The 17,307-nt window shown below is 45.8% G+C and overlaps 1 protein-coding gene across 1 annotated transcript in view; it reads left to right on the forward strand.

The window, feature by feature from the left end:
- Window positions 1-13,813: 13,813 nt before the first annotated feature.
- The window catches only part of ryr2a (ryanodine receptor 2a (cardiac)), a gene marked incomplete at its 3' end in the record, with an annotated part of 479,882 nt that continues 476,388 nt past the window's right edge, over window positions 13,814-17,307 (forward strand). Inside the window, exon 1 of the mRNA XM_079260659.1 lies at window positions 13,814-13,867. Within this exon, the coding sequence (XP_079116785.1) occupies window positions 13,829-13,867 (39 nt within the window). The 5' untranslated portion in view covers window positions 13,814-13,828. The remainder of the gene's footprint in view (window positions 13,868-17,307) is intronic.

A 17,307-nucleotide genomic window follows, 5' to 3' on the forward strand; every position in this document is an offset into this window, starting at 1 on the left:
TAGCTTTTTGGGGATGTGTTGCTCTTTGGGGATGTGTTGCTCTTTGGGGACGTGTTGCTTTGTAGGGACGTGTTGCTCTTTGGGGACGTGTAGCTCTTTGGGGACATGTTGCTCTTTGGGGATGTATTGCTATTTGGAGACGTGTTGCTCTTTGGGGACGGTTTGCTCTGTAGGGACGAGTTGCTCTTTGGGGACGTGTTGCTCTGTAGGGACATACTGCTCTGTAGGGACGTGCTGCTCTGTAGGGACGTGCTGCTCTGTTGGGACGTGTTGCTTTTTGGGGTCGTGCTGCTCTTTGGGGACGTGTAGCTTTTTGGGGATGTGTTGCTCTTTGGGGATGTGTTGCTCTGTAGGGACGTTCTGCTCTGTAGGGACGTGCAGCTCTGTAGGGACGTGTTGCTGTGTAGGGATGTCCTGCTCTGTAGGGACGTGCTGCTCTGTAGGGACGTGTTGCTCTTTGGGGACGTGTTGCTTTGTAGGGACATGTTGCTCTTTGGGGACGTGTAGCTCTTTGGGGACATGTTGCTCTTTGGGGATGTATTGCTATTTGGAGACGTGTTGCTCTTTGGGGATGTGTTGCTTTGTAGGGACGTGTTGCTCTTTGGGGACGTGTAGGTCTTTGGGGACATGTTGCTCTTTGGGGATGTATTGCTATTTGGAGACGTGTTGCTCTTTGGGGACGGTTTGCTCTGTAGGGACGAGTTGCTCTTTGGGGACGTGTTGCTCTGTAGGGACATACTGCTCTGTAGGGACGTCCTGCTCTGTAGGGACGTGTTGCTCTTTGGGGACGTGTTGCTCTGTAAGGACGTGTTGCTCTTTGGGGACGTGTTGCTCTGTAGGGTCGTACTGCTCTGTAGGGACGTGCTGCTCTGTAGGGACGTGCTGCTCTGTAGGGACGTGTTGCTTTTTGGGGTCGTGTTGCTCTTTGGGGACGTGTAGCTTTTTGGGGATGTGTTGCTCTTTGGGGATGTGTTGCTCTTTGGGGACGTGTTGCTTTGTAGGGACGTGTTGCTCTTTGGGGACGCGTAGCTCTTTGGGGACATGTTGCTCTGTAGGGACGTGTTGCTCTTTGGGGACGTGTTGCTCTGTAGGGACGTGTTGCTCTTTGGGGACGTGTTGCTCTTTGGGGACGTGTTGCTCTTTGGGGACGTGTTGCTCTTTGGGGACATGTTGCTCTGTAGGGACGTGTTGCTCTTTGGGGACGTGTTGCTCTCTAGGGACGTGTTGCTCTCTAGGGACATACTGCTCTGTAGGGACGTGCTGCTCTGTAGGGACGTGCTGCTCTGTAGGGACGTGTTGCTTTTTGGGGTCGTGTTGCTCTTTGGGGACGTGTAGCTTTTTGGGGATGTGTTGCTGTTTGGGGATGTGTTGCTCTTTGGGGACGTGTTGCTTTGTAGGGACGTGTTGCTCTTTGGGGACGTGTAGCTCTTTGGGGACATGTTGCTCTTTGGGGATGTATTGCTATTTGGAGACGTGTTGCTCTTTGGGGACGGTTTGCTCTGTAGGGACGAGTTGCTCTTTGGGGACGTGTTGCTCTGTAGGGACATACTGCTCTGTAGGGACGTGCTGCTCTGTAGGGACGTGCTGCTCTGTAGGGACGTGTTGCTTTTTGGGGTCGTGTTGCTCTTTGGGGACGTGTAGCTTTTTGGGGATGTGTTGCTCTTTGGGGACGTACTGCTCTGTAGGGACGTGTTGCTCCGTAGGGACGTGTTGCTGTTTGGGGACGTGCTGCTCTGTATGGACGTGTTGCTCATTAGGGACGTGTTGCTCTGTAGGGACGTTCTGCTCTGTAGGGACGTGTTGCTCCGTAGGGACGTGTTGCTCCGTAGGGACGTGTTGCTTTTGGGGACGTGCTGCTCTGTAGGGACGTGTTTCTCTATGGGGACGTTTTGCTCTTTAGGGACGTGTTGCTCTGTAGGGAGGTTCTGCTCTGTAGGGACGTGCAGCTCTGTAGGGACGTGTTGCTATTTGGGGACGTGTTGCTCTGTAGGGACGTGTTGCTCTTTGGGGACGTGTTGCTCTGTAGGGACGTGTTGCTCTTTGGGGACGTGCTGCTCTGTAGGGACGTGTTGCTCTTTGGGGACGTGTTGCTCTGTAGGGACGTGTTGCTCTTTGGGGACGTGTTGCTCTTTAGGGACGTACTGCTCTGTAGGGACGTGCTGCTCTGTAGGGACGTGTTGCTTTTTGGGGTCGTGTTGCTCTTTGGGGACGTGTAGCTTTTTGGGGATGTGTTGCTCTTTGGGGATGTGTTGCTCTTTGGGGACGTGTTGCTTTGTAGGGACGTGTTGCTCTTTGGGGACGTGTAGCTCTTTGGGGATGTATTGCTATTTGGAGACGTGTTGCTCTTTGGGGACGGTTTGCTCTGTAGGGACGAGTTGCTCTTTGGGGACGTGTTGCTGCTGTAGGGACGTGCTGCTCTTTTGGGACGTCTTGCTATTTGGGGACGTGTTGCTCTTTGGGGACGTGTTGCTCTTTGGGGACGTGTTGTTGCTGTAGGAACGTGCTGCTCTTTGGGGACGTGTTGCTCTGTAGGGATGTGTTGCTCTGTAGGAACATGCTGCTCTGTAGGGACGTGTTGCTCTGTAGGGATTTACTGCTTTTTAGGGACGTGTTGATCTGTAGGGATTGACTGCTCTGTGGGGACGTGTTGCTCTTTGGGGACGTGTTGCTCTGTAGGGACGTGTTGCTCTGTAGGGATTGACTGCTCTTTGGGGACGTGCTGCTCTGTAGGGACGTGTTGCTCTTTGGGGACGTGTTGCTCTGTAGGGACGTGTTGCTCTTTGGGGACGTGTTGCTCTGTAGGGACGTACTGCTCTGTAGGGACGTGTTGCTTTTTGGGGTCGTGTTGCTCTTTGGGGACGTGTAGCTTTTTGGGGATGTGTTGCTCTTTGGGGACGTGTTGCTTTGTAGGGACGTGTTGCTCTTTGGGGACGTGTTGCTTTGTAGGGACGTGTTGCTCTTTGGGGACGTGTAGCTCTTTGGGGATGTATTGCTATTTGGAGACGTGTTGCTCTTTGGGGACGGTTTGCTCTGTAGGGACGAGTTGCTCTTTGGGGACGTGTTGCTGCTGTAGGGACGTGCTGCTCTTTTGGGACGTGTTGCTATTTGGGGACGTGTTGCTCTTTGGGGACGTGTTGCTCTTTGGGGACGTGTTGTTTCTGTAGGAACGTGCTGCTCTTTAGTGACGTGTTGCTCTGTAGGGATGTGTTGCTCTGTAGGAACATGCTGCTCTGTAGGGACGTGCTGCTCTGTAGGGATTTACTGCTTTTTAGGGACGTGTTGATCTGTAGGGATTGACTGCTCTGTGGGGACGTGTTGCTCTTTGGGGACGTGTTGCTCTGTAGGGACGTGTTGCTCTGTAGGGATTGACTGCTCTTTGGGGACGTGTTGCTCTGTAGGGACGTGTTGCTCTGTAGGGACGTGTTGATCTGTAGGGATTGACTGCTCTGTAGGGACGTGCTGCTCTGTAGGGACTTGTTGCTCTCTAGGGACGTGCTGCTCTGTAGGGACGTACTGCTCTGTCGGGACGTGCTGCTCTGTAGGGACCTGTTGCTCTGTAGGGACGTACTGCTCTGTAGGGACGTGCTGCTCTGTAGGGACGTGTTGCTCTGTAGGGACATACTGCTCTGTAGGGACGTACTGCTCTATAGGGACGTGTTGCTCTGTAGGGACATACTGCTCTGTAGGGACGTACCGCTCTGTAGGGACGTGCTGCTCTGTAGGGACGTGTTGCTCTGTAGGGACGTGTTGCTCTGTAGGGACGTGCTGCTCTGTAGGGACGTGCTGCTCTGTAGGGACGTGTTGCTCTGTAGGGACGTACTGCTCTGTAGGGACGTGTTGCTCTGTAGGGACGTACTGCTCTGTAGGGACGTGTTGCTCTGTAGGGACGTACTGCTCTGTAGGGACGTGTTGCTCTGTAGGGACGTACTGCTCTGTAGGGACGTGTTGCTCTGTAGGGACGTACTGCTCTGTAGGGACGTGTTGCTCTGTAGGGACGTACTGCTCTGTAGGGACGTGTTGCTCTGTAGGGACGTGTTGCTCTGTAGGGACGTGTTGCTCTGTAGGGACGTACTGCTCTGTAGGGACGTGTTGCTCTGTAGGGACGTGTTGCTCTGTAGGGACGTGTTGCTCTGTAGGGACGTACTGCACTGTAGGGACGTGTTGCTCTGTAGGGACGTGCTGCTCTGTAGGGACGTACTGCACTGTAGGGACGTGTTGCTCTGTAGGGACGTGTTGCTCTGTAGGGACGTGTTGCTCTTTAGGGACGTACTGCACCATAGGGACGTGTTGCTCTGTAGGGACGTGTTGCTCTGTAGGGACGTACTGCTCTGTAGGGACGTGTTGCTCTGTAGGGACGTGTTGCTCTGTAGGGACGTGTTGCTCTATAGGGACGTGTTGCACTGTAGGGACGTGTTGCTCTGTAGGGACGTGTTGCTCTGTAGGGACGTGTTGCTCTGTAGGGACGTACTGCACTGTAGGGACGTGTTGCTCTGTAGGGACGTACTGCACTGTAGGGACGTGTTGCTCTGTAGGGACGTGTTGCTCTATAGGGACGTGTTGCTCTGTAGGGACGTACTGCACTGTAGGGACGTACTGCTCTGTAGGGACGTGTTGCTCTGTAGGGACGTGTTGCTCTGTAGGGACGTGTTGCTCTGTAGGGACGTACTGCACTGTAGGGACGTGTTGCTCTGTAGGGACGTGTTGCTCTGTAGGGACGTGTTGCTCTTTAGGGACGTACTGCACTGTAGGGACGTGTTGCTCTGTAGGGACGTGTTGCTCTGTAGGGACGTACTGCTCTGTAGGGACGTGTTGCTCTGTAGGGACGTGTTGCTCTGTAGGGACGTGTTGCTCTATAGGGACGTGTTGCACTGTAGGGACGTGTTGCTCTGTAGGGACGTGTTGCTCTGTAGGGACGTGTTGCTCTGTAGGGACGTACTGCACTGTAGGGACGTGTTGCTCTGTAGGGACGTACTGCACTGTAGGGACGTGTTGCTCTGTAGGGACGTGTTGCTCTATAGGGACGTGTTGCTCTGTAGGGACGTACTGCACTGTAGGGACGTACTGCTCTGTAGGGACGTGTTGCTCTGTAGGGACGTGTTGCTCTGTAGGGACGTGTTGCTCTGTAGGGACGTACTGCACTGTAGGGACGTGTTGCTCTGTAGGGACGTGTTGCTCTGTAGGGACGTGTTGCTCTGTAGGGACGTGTTGCTCTGCAGGGACGTACTGCACTGTAGGGACGTGTTGCTCTGTAGGGACGTGTTGCTCTATAGGGACGTACTGCACTGTAGGGACGTGTTGCTCTGTAGGGACGTGTTGCTCTGTAGGGACGTGTTGCTCTATAGGGACGTACTGCACTGTAGGGACGTGTTGCTCTGTAGGGACGTGTTGCTCTGTAGGGACGTACTGCACTGTAGGGACGTGTTGCTCTGTAGGGACGTGTTGCTCTATAGGGACGTACTGCACTGTAGGGACGTGTTGCTCTGTAGGGACGTGTTGCTCTGTAGGGACGTGTTGCTCTGTAGGGACGTGTTGCCCTATAGGGACGTACTGCACTGTAGGGACGTGTTGCTCTGTAGGGACGTGTTGCTCTGTAGGGACGTGTTGCTCTATAGGGACGTGTTGCTCTGTAGGGACGTACTGCACTGTAGGGACGTGTTGCTCTGTAGGGACGTGTTGCTCTGTAGGGACGTACTGCACTGTAGGGACGTGTTGCTCTGTAGGGACGTGTTGCTCTGTAGGGACGTGTTGCTCTATAGGGACGTACTGCACTGTAGGGACGTGTTGCTCTGTAGGGACGTGTTGCTCTGTAGGGACGTGTTGCTCTGTAGGGACGTGCTGCTCTGTAGGGACGTACTGCACTGTAGGGACGTGTTGCTCTGTAGGGACGTGTTGCTCTGTAGGGATGACCCACACCCTTCTGACTGCTTGACAATTGCTGTTGAAGGATTGAAGTGCAACTTGTGATGCCTTTTCAGGCCATGACTTTGGCTTTCTTCAGTTCCCTAACCTGAGGAAAAGTGTAGACTTAATCAGATGATAGTGCAGTGAATATACTAACGGTATATATTTTTAATTCACAACGGCCACTGATAAATTAATATGACATTCTGTCCTGAGAAATGTGTGACATTTTAATCAAATAACACACTTAAATATTTTCACTCGGGATGGGACTTAATTAAAAGAAATTAAATAAATATTTAAACTGACACAGATATTAATATTGTAAACTCAAGCTCTTGTAAGATCTGGAAAATTATATTTAATGGCATTTCAATTAAAAAACAATAAAAGTAAATAGAAAATACCTCTGGCAAAACTGAACAGACCTAAAACTAAAAGTGTAATTTTTAGTATACGAACAAACATATCCAGCTGGTCTTTAATTAAAAGTTCACAATATGTTACAGGTCATTTAACTTTTTAAATATTTTAATCACACACTTTATTAAAACTAGTTTATAATAAAAACTGGTATGTGACAGTCTGGTCCTGAATCAGATGTGATCATCTCCTGCAGCTTAGGACGGGTTGCTTCTGTTCATGGAGTGGAGTAAACTTTACGCTAGCATCAGAAGTCTTCATCTGGGCAGAAATGTTCCCTTGCCCGGACGCGGGTTACCGGGACCCCCCTCTGGAGCCAGGCCTGGAGGTGGGGTACGAGAGCGAGCGTCTGGTGGCCGGGCCTTTACCCATGGGGCCCGGTCGGGCTCAGCCCAAAGGGTTACATGGGCCCCACCTCCCGTGGGCTCACCATCTGCAGGAGGAGCCGTAGGGGTCGGGTGCAATGTGAGCTGGGCAGCAGCAAGAGGCAGGGACCCTGGTGGTCCGATCCCCGGCTGCAGAAGCTGGCTCTAGGGACGTGGAACGTCACCTCTCTGGTGGGGAAGGAGCCTGAGCTTGTGCGCGAGGTTGAGCGGTTCCGACTAGATATAGTTGGACTCACCTCGACGCATGGCTTGGGCTCTGGAACCAGAACCCTCGAGAGGGGCTGGACCTTCTTCCACTCTGGAGTTGCTCATGGTGAGAGGCGCCGAGCAGGTGTGGGCATTCTCATCAGCCCCCAGCTTGGTGCCTGCACGTTGGGGTTGAAAAGGTAGTTTCCCTCCGCCTCCGGGTGGGGGGACGGGTCCTGACTGTTGTCTGTGCTTATGCACCGAACAGCAGCTCAGAGTACCCACCCTTTCTGGAGTCCTTGGAGGGAGTGCTGGAGGGTGCTCCTTCTGGTGCTTCTTCAATCGTCATGGATTGTCCATAACGAACACTATACAGGTTTGTCGTCATCATAGAGGTCGATGAGCCGTGCTTGGTCTGGTCCCTCCCCTAGACACCTGTTTGCCATGGGTGACCCTACCAAGGGCATAAAGCCCCGACAACATAGCTGCTAGGATCTTCGGGACACACAAACCCCTCCACCATGATAAGGTGACGGCTCAGGGAGGGGACTTTTCAGTGTCTGATTTCTGAAAGCAATCCTTACTCTTGAAAATATTCTGTGATTCTTTGCTTGTACCCTCTCTCTTCTCCATTCTTCTCCATCCTTAACAATGAAATGATCACATATTCATGTTTACTATAGATTTTCTGATTAAATATTCAGAACATAATCTCGCCAGTAACATACAGAGGTAGAAAGTTTCTGTATTTAAGTTTGGATTACTGTTAATGTCTTGTCATTACAAAACGCACATATCGTACAACAGCTAGCCTTTTTTAAATATAGATTCTTCTTATTGGCCTGTTTAAACAGTTGACTTTAACTAAACTTCATTGTTAATGTAAATGTAACTTAATCTACTTAGTCTGTCTTAGCCATTTCAAACCCCTGTAGATTACGATAGTTTGTGAATCGACACCTATATCCAGTCTATGATTGACACACATGCACTTTTTCAAACTATACCACTGCGGTGTGGCAAATACAGTAGATGTGTGCGAAAGAAGGCGGGCCCAGCAGAGGTGTATGCTGCGCTCTGATTTGTCAGCGCTTCTGAGAGAGCAACACCAGCATGCGAAGATGATTTGTGGTCCACGGCGCTACTGCCAGTTTGAATTGAATAACTTATTTGACTTGGGGGACAGAGTTCAACCCTGAGGTAGGGGAGCTCCGTCCGGAGGTGGTATATATATATATATATATATATATATATATATATATATATATATATATATATATATGTGTGTGTGTGTGTGTGTGTGTGTGTGTGTGTGTGTCTGTGCGGTATGTATATGCTGTCCAGATAATGAGATCATACTTACAGGTACCAAAGCTGCTGGAAACAGTAACTCTTAAAAAGAAGGCACGCCCACAGACTGCTGCCAGGTCAAGCAGGGACATGACGTTCTCAGTAAACATTTATCGGCTGAACATTCCATCGCAAGGCCACACAGAGACAAACTTCACACTCACAGACAATTTGGAGCAACCAATCATCATGTCCTTGGATGGTGGGAGGAAGCCGGAGGACCCAGTGAGAACTCATGTACACACAGAGAGAACATGCAAACTCCACACAGAAAGGCCACTGTCCAAGCCTCACCCCAGCCAAGAATCAAACCAGTGACCTTCTTGCTGTGAGACCAATGTTTTGAGTTCATCTCTATTTTTTTTAATTTTAGTTAGTCTGAATTTTTTTTGCTCCTTGCCTTAATGCTTTTAATGTATCATGTAACGCACCTTGAGCTGTGCTCTCCATAGAAAAGCCTGTATTAGCCTTCCACCAGTCTCTTTAGATCCTGTCACTGCATTTAAACCAGGCTGAAATCCTGACATTTACTAGGTGATTGCTGAAAATTGACGCTTTCCATATTCAGTCAGTCTGTTACAGATTTACTGATGCAGTTTGGATCGTTGTTATCATGCTGGAGCCACTTGTAACCAACATGTCATAGTCTGTAATTCATCTTTAGTGTTTGGTCTTTGTCTTTTTGTTGTTGTTGTTTTCCCCTAAGGTCATTTTGGCCTCATTCTTCCTTGGCATCATGTTCAACACATCTGAATGCTGCAGAGCAGCAAACATTTGTTTTAGTTGAAGTGCTCACAGTTGCTGATGATACATTCATTATCACACATGGCTGTTCCTTTAGATATCTGTGGAGCTTCTGTTTTCCTCTCACTGCTCCCAGATAATGACTTAGTTTTGTAAAACATATGAGTGTAAATGCATCTACGTCATTGTGAAGTGATTAGACTGTGGAGAAGATCATTTTATTATGTTCTGGTATGGGAAACTATGGAACTGGAAGCAACTGTATTCTGGGTGTGCTGGGGCTAAATTGTGTCGAAGTGTATCAACAGTTTTGCTCCCTGATAAATGAATGTCATGTTTTTTTTTGTGTTCAGGATGATGAGGTGGTCCTACAGTGCTCTGCCACAATCCACAAGGAGCAACAAAAATTGTGTTTGGCAGCCGAAGGCTTTGGAAACAGACTCTGCTTCCTGGAATCCATCTCTAACTCCAAGGTATAGAACAAGCTCTGATATAATCTGCTCTGTCCCATGACTAGCTAGCAGCAGGCCAGTTGAACTGAAATTTGCCATTGCTGGCTTGAAAAGTACACTGAATTCCACAAAGCTTACCAGCCTATAACTGTCATGTCAGGGGGAAGTGCCACACTAGGTGGGACCTAAAATGCAGGAATGAATAATTTATTGCTTGGGTTTGGATGGTTATATAAACAATAGTTCTGTCCAGAGAGGGTCTTACGAGACGGAGAAGAAGATTAGTGAAGTCCAAAAGGAAGTTATTGACTGAGGAAATGGGTTGAGAAATATGGCTTACTGTGTCCAGAGGTGGTTGATAGGCTGTATAGGGTAGTTCAAGATTCTGGTGGAGAAGAGCAAGATGGCAGGGCAAGCAGGCAGGTCGATCGGCTGGTGATGGATCTTTAAGAGGTTGAGTGGATTCAGGTTGAGCAAGGTGGCACTATGTCGTAGAAGGGAGTAAAGAGACAAGGTTAGCTTAATCACTTGGAGTGCACAGTATTCTTAAAGGAGTTGGATTTACCACAGATATTGTGAGATAATCTGGCAGACACTGGAGCTAATGTGAAAACCTTTCAAGTTATTCAGATTTTTGTCAAATGTTAAAATCCTCTCCAGTGATTGGACGAAACAGAATTCAGCTCAGCGATTGGTCCATTTTGTGCACCGGTACACAGGTGCACATAAAGGCACGGGTTCAAATGCAGCATTTAACATATAGTGCTGTTGTAGTTTGTCGGCTGATGCTTGTGTGACGGCGTGCAGTTCTGCAGGCTGCTCACTGTGAACTATTGGTCTCAGCTGCTCACATTAAGGAGCAAAGGACTTTATTTGCAAATGTCCCAGTTAAATATGGTAGATTTGTTCCAACAATGCTCCCTGCAACATTTCAACACTTTGATAAATCTTAAAGGGTTCCTATTCTGGTATGTGGAGTTTTCTGAGCTTTCTACAGTGTTACAGTGTTGAATCCTCATCAGACATGTGAACGACACTGTTTTTTATCACCTAAACGCATGTTTGAGTTTGAGTTCCAGCACTCTCTCCGTTCGGTTTCCATGGCAACGAAAAATTTGTCGTTTTAGAGAGTTTTTTCTACGTGGAAATCCTTGTGACGTCCCGGGGGATAAGGTTGGGTGATTGGTTACCTTCTACTGGTTAACAAGGGCATGTACAAATACATCAGGCGGGTGGAAAACGTGGGATAAAGTTATTTCCAACGATGGCTGGAGAGTTTACCAAAGAGAGACATCCTGCTGCATTCGTTGCTGTGGGTTGCTGTTTTCCACTTCGTTTTCAGGCTCTGATTCAGGTTCCAACATGTAGGGCTGGATGCTATGTATTGACATTGTAGTTTGTTTTTTTATTGAGTTCATATTAGCCTAATCCTTCTGTTTATGAGACGTTACAATGACGGTGAAAGCAGGTGCGGTGCGCGCTCCCGATGTGGCGCAGTGGCGGGAGGCGGGGCTTAATGCGGAAGAGTCTCAATCCACTCGTTTTGCCCGCAGGCTGATCTGACAGCCTACGGAGAGGGTCGGTCTGAAGTAAATAAAGTGATTTGGGACAATAACTCCATCAATCCCAGCCCTTCTGGGCTCAGAAATAAAAAATAAATTAGACTGAAATGCACATAATAGTTCCACTTTCAACACATTCAACAAAGTCTTTCACATCTTTACTGGAGTTTAGTTCAACCACGCACACGGTTTTGCAATCCCGCTAATTACACCCTGCTGGATGTGGACAAAAGGCGTTCCCACCCCAATTGGAAAAAATTTCAATGCTTTTTCCTAGGTGCTCCTAAGAGTACTAGTGACATAGTAAGTAAGTCAGTGTGCTTCAATACAGAACTTCAATCCTGATGTGGGGCAATTAGAAAAATTCTCAGTTGTGCTTTTTTTTTCAATTTCTTATACCTATGCAATTTCATTTCAATCATTCAGCATAGTTCAATAAATGGACATTCACAGTTGCTATTATTTCAATAATAGCTGTTTCTAGTTACTATATATTATTCTGCTAATTTTTGGCATTCTACTACTCCTACACCATTCAAATCACTTCAGTCATTCAGATCTTAAACCATGCAGCTCTTTCAAGAGATGTGTGCTATGACTTTTGTCATTTCAAATCTTTGTAGATTTTGAGATATTTAGCATTTTGTAAAAAGAAATTTAACCTCGGGATTGGATAAAAGTCCTTCAAACCAAATGCGGATTGGACCTTGCAAAAAATTCAGCACAGTGATTGGTCAGTTTCTGCGTAATGAGCTGGAAATTGCTTCAACAGCGGTCAGACCTTTACACCAGTTTCCAGTGTCAGGTACATGGCAGCCATATTAATACTAAGAACTTTGGGGTGGGTGGAGCTTCCCAGCATGCTTTGCAGCTGTTATTTGCACCTGTTTCCAGTGTCCAGTACATGACAGTCCTATGAATACTAACAACTTTCATTTTGTTGGTAGTTTGGCAGAGTTTCACAATGACTATGTACATATAGATTTGCTTCTGAAGTTAACTCTGGCCTGTGCTACTTATGATCTAACAGGTTTTACATAATATCATGGTGAAAATTTGCTTTTATTGAAGCTGCTTTCATTCGTAATGTGTCAAGTTAGATGATTGCTCCCAGCTGTGTTCTTCAACCAGCAGTGTCTGTTACTATTTAAATCAGCATAGTTAGAATCAGTTCAGACTTTTGCAATTTTCTGCACCAGTTTCCAGTGTCCGGTACTTTTGCTCTCTATTAATAGGATCTAAAAAGAAAAGTGCTCCTTTACATCACCACTAGATGGCACTCTAAAACCAGAAATGAAAAGAAACTACATGCTTTTCGACCGTGACCAAGTAGTAGCTAAAGTTAAACAGTTAGCAGCAAATGGTTGATGCAACATTCAAACATAATAATCAATCAATCAAAGTACTTTATTCATCCCTGAGGGGGAATTCAAGGTTCAAGCCAGCTCGTCCAAGGACTGACATACAGACATGTAACATTTATCACAAGTTTACAGAACCAAACTGAAACTTTGGCCCCGCAGCCAGCTTAGCCGGTTGTTATCTGTTCTTAACAGATAAGAACAGAGCTACATTAGGATCATAGGGGGGGGGGGGAACATGAAACTCCAGACCGCGCCTCTAGATGGCGCAGTTTGGAGAGACAGGAAAAAAAAAAATCATACACTTAAGCACAAACTCAGACAAGACATACACAGTCCAGGGCGGCGGTGAGTCAGGTGGGAAGGGGCCGGGGGTGGATGAGGAGGGCCGCTGGGAAGCCGAATCCAGATAATGATTAGATGACATTTAATGGTTATTTCTGCAAATTTATTTTAAACGTCTTTAGTTCTTCATGTCATTATAGTCAAATATTCAATATTTTTCTATGATATCTCCACATGAACAAATATAGAAAGAATCCTCTTCTCAATAGATGAGTTTAGTCTTTTTCCACTCATATGGCCTATGATCAGTAAAAAAAGTTAAAAGTGCCCCCCTAAATTGACACTAGATCACCCTAAAACTATCACAACATCATGCCTCTCACTAATGCCTGACAAAATCATCTGTTTTCGCCACATAAATATTAACAGGTTTTTTTACTAATTTCAGTGACATCTTCAGCTTTTTTGCATTATACATCAGTAATTACACATTATTGCATTCACTCTTGTTGTTATGTAATGACAGCACAATTCTAGTTTCTAATTTGTTTGTGTATTTTTAGTGAGGCTTTCTGCTTTGTCTGTAGAGGCAGCTGCGACTGGGGTGTTTACTTTCAGACTTGATTTGCCATTTCTGCCCAATACTTTACAGCTCTGTGGAAATACAGTAGACCCAGGGAAAGTCAGTCATTTCCAGCTGTTTCTGCTCAAACCCTCAGACTTAGTGATGATTAAGTCTTCTTTCTGTTAATAAAAATGACCATTGCAGGTGTTCTCTCTCCTTCAGATTTGTCTTCTGGGCGATGAACCTTAGTTTGAAAGTTCTACCGGACATTCAGGATGTCCACGAGGTCTGTCTGCCCTGATAAAACACAGTGATCTCCAGGTTGTTAGAACAGTAACAATAATTCCCCCTTGGGCCTATTTTCACCATGAAAAACATCTCGGACCCTTTTGGTCATGGGCACTGTGTCATTACCAATGTCTTTAGTGGTACCAGGGCTTTTGTCTTTGATAGGACTCATTGGGTCATGGGTTTTTTTTTCCCCCAACACCCTTTAGACAAACAGAACCACATCAGTCAAACAATGCTCTTGTTGTTTCAGAATGTGCCTCCAGATCTTTCCATCTGCACGTTTGTGCTGGAGCAGTCTTTATCAGTACGAGCCCTGCAGGAGATGCTGACCACTACGGAAGAGAACGCTGAAGGGGTGAGTGTGGAGATCCACAGGAAGGAGATTGTTCGGCCTGAGAAACCACAGAGATCAAGTTGGTGAAATATGAGCAGAATCTTTTGTTTTGTCTTCATTTTATTCTGACATTTTCATTTAATTTGAAAGAATGAGACAAATGTTAAATGAGATTCATTCTCATTTAACAGTGAGAATGAATCTGTTTCCTGACATTCATCAACTTTACTTGCATGTCTCAGATTATTATTCATCACTAACTTACACACCAGAACCCACAAGTTTCCACAACAATCATACACACTGGTATAAACGACCTCAAGCTGCAACAGTCAGAGACTCTCAAAGAGGACTTCATCATCCTCATCCACACCATCATACAGTTAAAGAAACAATGCATTGTTTCTGGTCCACTTCCCTCCCCTCAATTTGGAGACGTCAAATTCAGCCGTTTACAGCAACTCCACATCTGGTTTAAAGGTTACTGCACCGCAAACAACATTCCATAAGTGGACAATTTTACAACTTTTTACAATAGACCATCCCTGTTCAAACACGACGGCATTCATCCGAACCAAACAGGATCCAGTATTTCGTCAATCAATCTTCATCTGACTCTTCACTCCCATAAATCATTTTCTGTTTGACTAACTAACAACCACTATACATCCCCAGCTAAACCCTTAGCTCCAGTACATTCCATTCCAGTATACATCACCAGTACACATCACCAGCACCACAACAGAGGACGCACCCTGGACCTGGTCATCACACATGGCCAGTCCACCAGTGTGTCCTCTGTTGTTGATCTGGCGGTGTCTGACCACTACTGTGTGTTTTATCACCAGTTTTAACCAGCAGGAGGCGCCAGGGAGAACTGTGAGGAGGTGATACATTACCTCTGAAGTGGCTGTAAATTTTATGAATGTTTTACACCAAACTTCTGCCCAGATCTTACCTGCATCCTGTGATTTTATTGGAGATAATTTTTATGGGAAAATGAAATCAGCCATCGATGCTGTTGCTCTGGTGAAGATAAAACCGCTAAAAGTTAAGACTGGAGCGCGGTGGAGAAATCCCGGCATCAGAGAAATGTAAAGGAACTGCAGGAAAGCAGAAGGAAAGTGAGAAAAACTAAATTAACAATTCACTTTGAAATTTTTGGAGAACAACTATCCACCTACAACAGTACAGTAAATTAGAAAAATATGAGATTCTTGTCTGTTTTAATCACATAAAAGAGAAATAATCCACATTCCTTTTTAAAACAATTTATCTTTTAATAAACACAGATTTTAACAGGTCCTCCATGCCAGCATCAGATCCTGCATGCGAGGACTTTGCACACTACTTCAAAGGTAAAATCAGTGCTATCAGATCCAATCTTTTATCTCATCAACGTGTGGATTTTAACAGGTCTGATGAAACACTGGAGAGTTTTGTTCTGGTTGATGCAAACATGCTTGGTTGGGTTTCTCCCTACTAAACCCAACAACCTGCGTTTTACACCCCATTCCCACATCCCTGTTAAAAAATGTTATGGTTTCTTTGAGCCGGAGCTTTTAAGCATAGTAAACTGATCTCTTCAGAAGGGGGTCTTCCCATTGGCATGTAAGGAGGTGAGGACCTTCTGAAGAAGAGTCATTTAGATCCAAACATTATGGATACCTACACACCTGTATCCAACTTGCTCTTCTTCAGTAAAGTTTTAGAAAAAAGTTGTTTTTAACCAATTAAATTAGTTTTTAAATAAACACAGTACTTTAGAAAGATATCAGTCTGGTTTTAGGAAGGACCGCAGCACCAAGACACCCTTTAAACATTGTTAATGACATTAGATGTAACTTGGACTCAGAAACTTTCTGTTCTGGTTCTGCTGGATCTTAGTGCCGCCTTCAACACAGTAGACCACCAGATCTTGTTAACCAGACTCAGAAGTCTGGTGGGCATCTCAGGTACTGCTTTTAAATGGTTTGACTCCTATCTCACAGATCAAATATTTTTGGTAAGTTTGGATACATGCGCCTCAGGAATCCATGAAATCCAGTGTGGGGTTCCCCAAGGATCAATTTTAGGCCTAATACTTTTTAATCTGTACATATTGCCTTTCACAGCTACGCTGATGATGCACAGCTTTACATCGCTGTGTCTCCTGATGAACCGATTAATACTCTTTTAAACTGTACTTTAGATATAAAGTCATGGATGGCAGAGAATTTCTTTCAGGGCAACCGGAACAAAACAGAGGTTTTAATTATCGGTCCTGAAGACGAGAGAGATCATTTCACGCAGACTGCAGGGTTTCCATCTCTCTCAGTGTGAGAAATCTGGATGTTTTATTTCACTCTGAGCTGAATTTTATTCCACACACCAGAAATGTCACAAAGACAATGACAATGTCATCTTAAAAACATCGTCAGGGTCGTCCATGTCTCTCTGCTGCAGTACAGAGGTGCTAATGCATGCTTTTATTTCTAGTAGATTAGATTATTCTAGCTCCCTGCTCTCTGGTCTTCAAAAGAAGAGTACCTCAAGCTTGCAGTGACTCTTGAACTCAGCGGTACGAGTCCTGAGGAGGACCAGAGGGCAGGAACTCATTACACCTATTTCAAAATTGCTGCATTGGCTCCCTGTGCATTTCAGGATTGATTTTAAGGATCTTTTAGTCATTTACAAATGTCCTAATGGTCTTGGGCCTTCTTATTTATCTGACATTGTTCTAAGTTATTAGCCCTTGTGGACCGTGAGGTCTTCTGGTACCGACTTTTAAATATACCAAAAGTTAGAACTAAAACATACGGAGAGACCATGTACCAGTTTTATGGTCCTCTACTATTATTTATTTAACATTTAACATCTCTTTAACGTTTTGCAAAAATTAATTCGGCCTTGTGATTGGATGAAAGTCTTTCAAACCCACTGTGCATTGGATGTTGCAAAAATTCAGCTCTGCGATTGGTCAGTTTTTGCATAATGAGCTGAAAACCTTTCAAGTTATTTACATTTTTGTCAAATGTTAAAATGCTCTCTAGTGATTGGACGAAACAGAAGTCAGCTCAGCGATTGGTCCATTTTGTGCACCGGTACACAGGTACACATACAAGGCACGGGTTCAAATGCAGCATTTAACATATAGTGCTGTTGTAGTTTGTCGGCTGATGCTTGTGTGATGGCGTGCAGTTCTGCAGGCTGCTTACTGTAAACTGTTGGTCTCAGCTGTGCACTTCAAGGAGCAAAGGAATTTATTTGCAAATGTCCCAGTTAAATATGGTAGATTTGTTCCAACAATGCTCCCTGCAACATTTCAACACTTTGATAAATCTTAATCAACTTTAAAACAAAGCTTTTCACATTGAACAATAAAGTCTGTCACATCTTTACTGGAGTTTAGTTCAACCTCGCACATGTTTCTGCAATCCCACTAATTACACCCTGCTGGACGTGGGAAAAAAAACATTCCCATGCTA

This window comes from Telmatherina bonti (assembly GCF_933228915.1).
Source record: "Telmatherina bonti genome assembly, chromosome: 21".
Lineage (NCBI taxonomy): Eukaryota > Metazoa > Chordata > Actinopteri > Atheriniformes > Telmatherinidae > Telmatherina > Telmatherina bonti.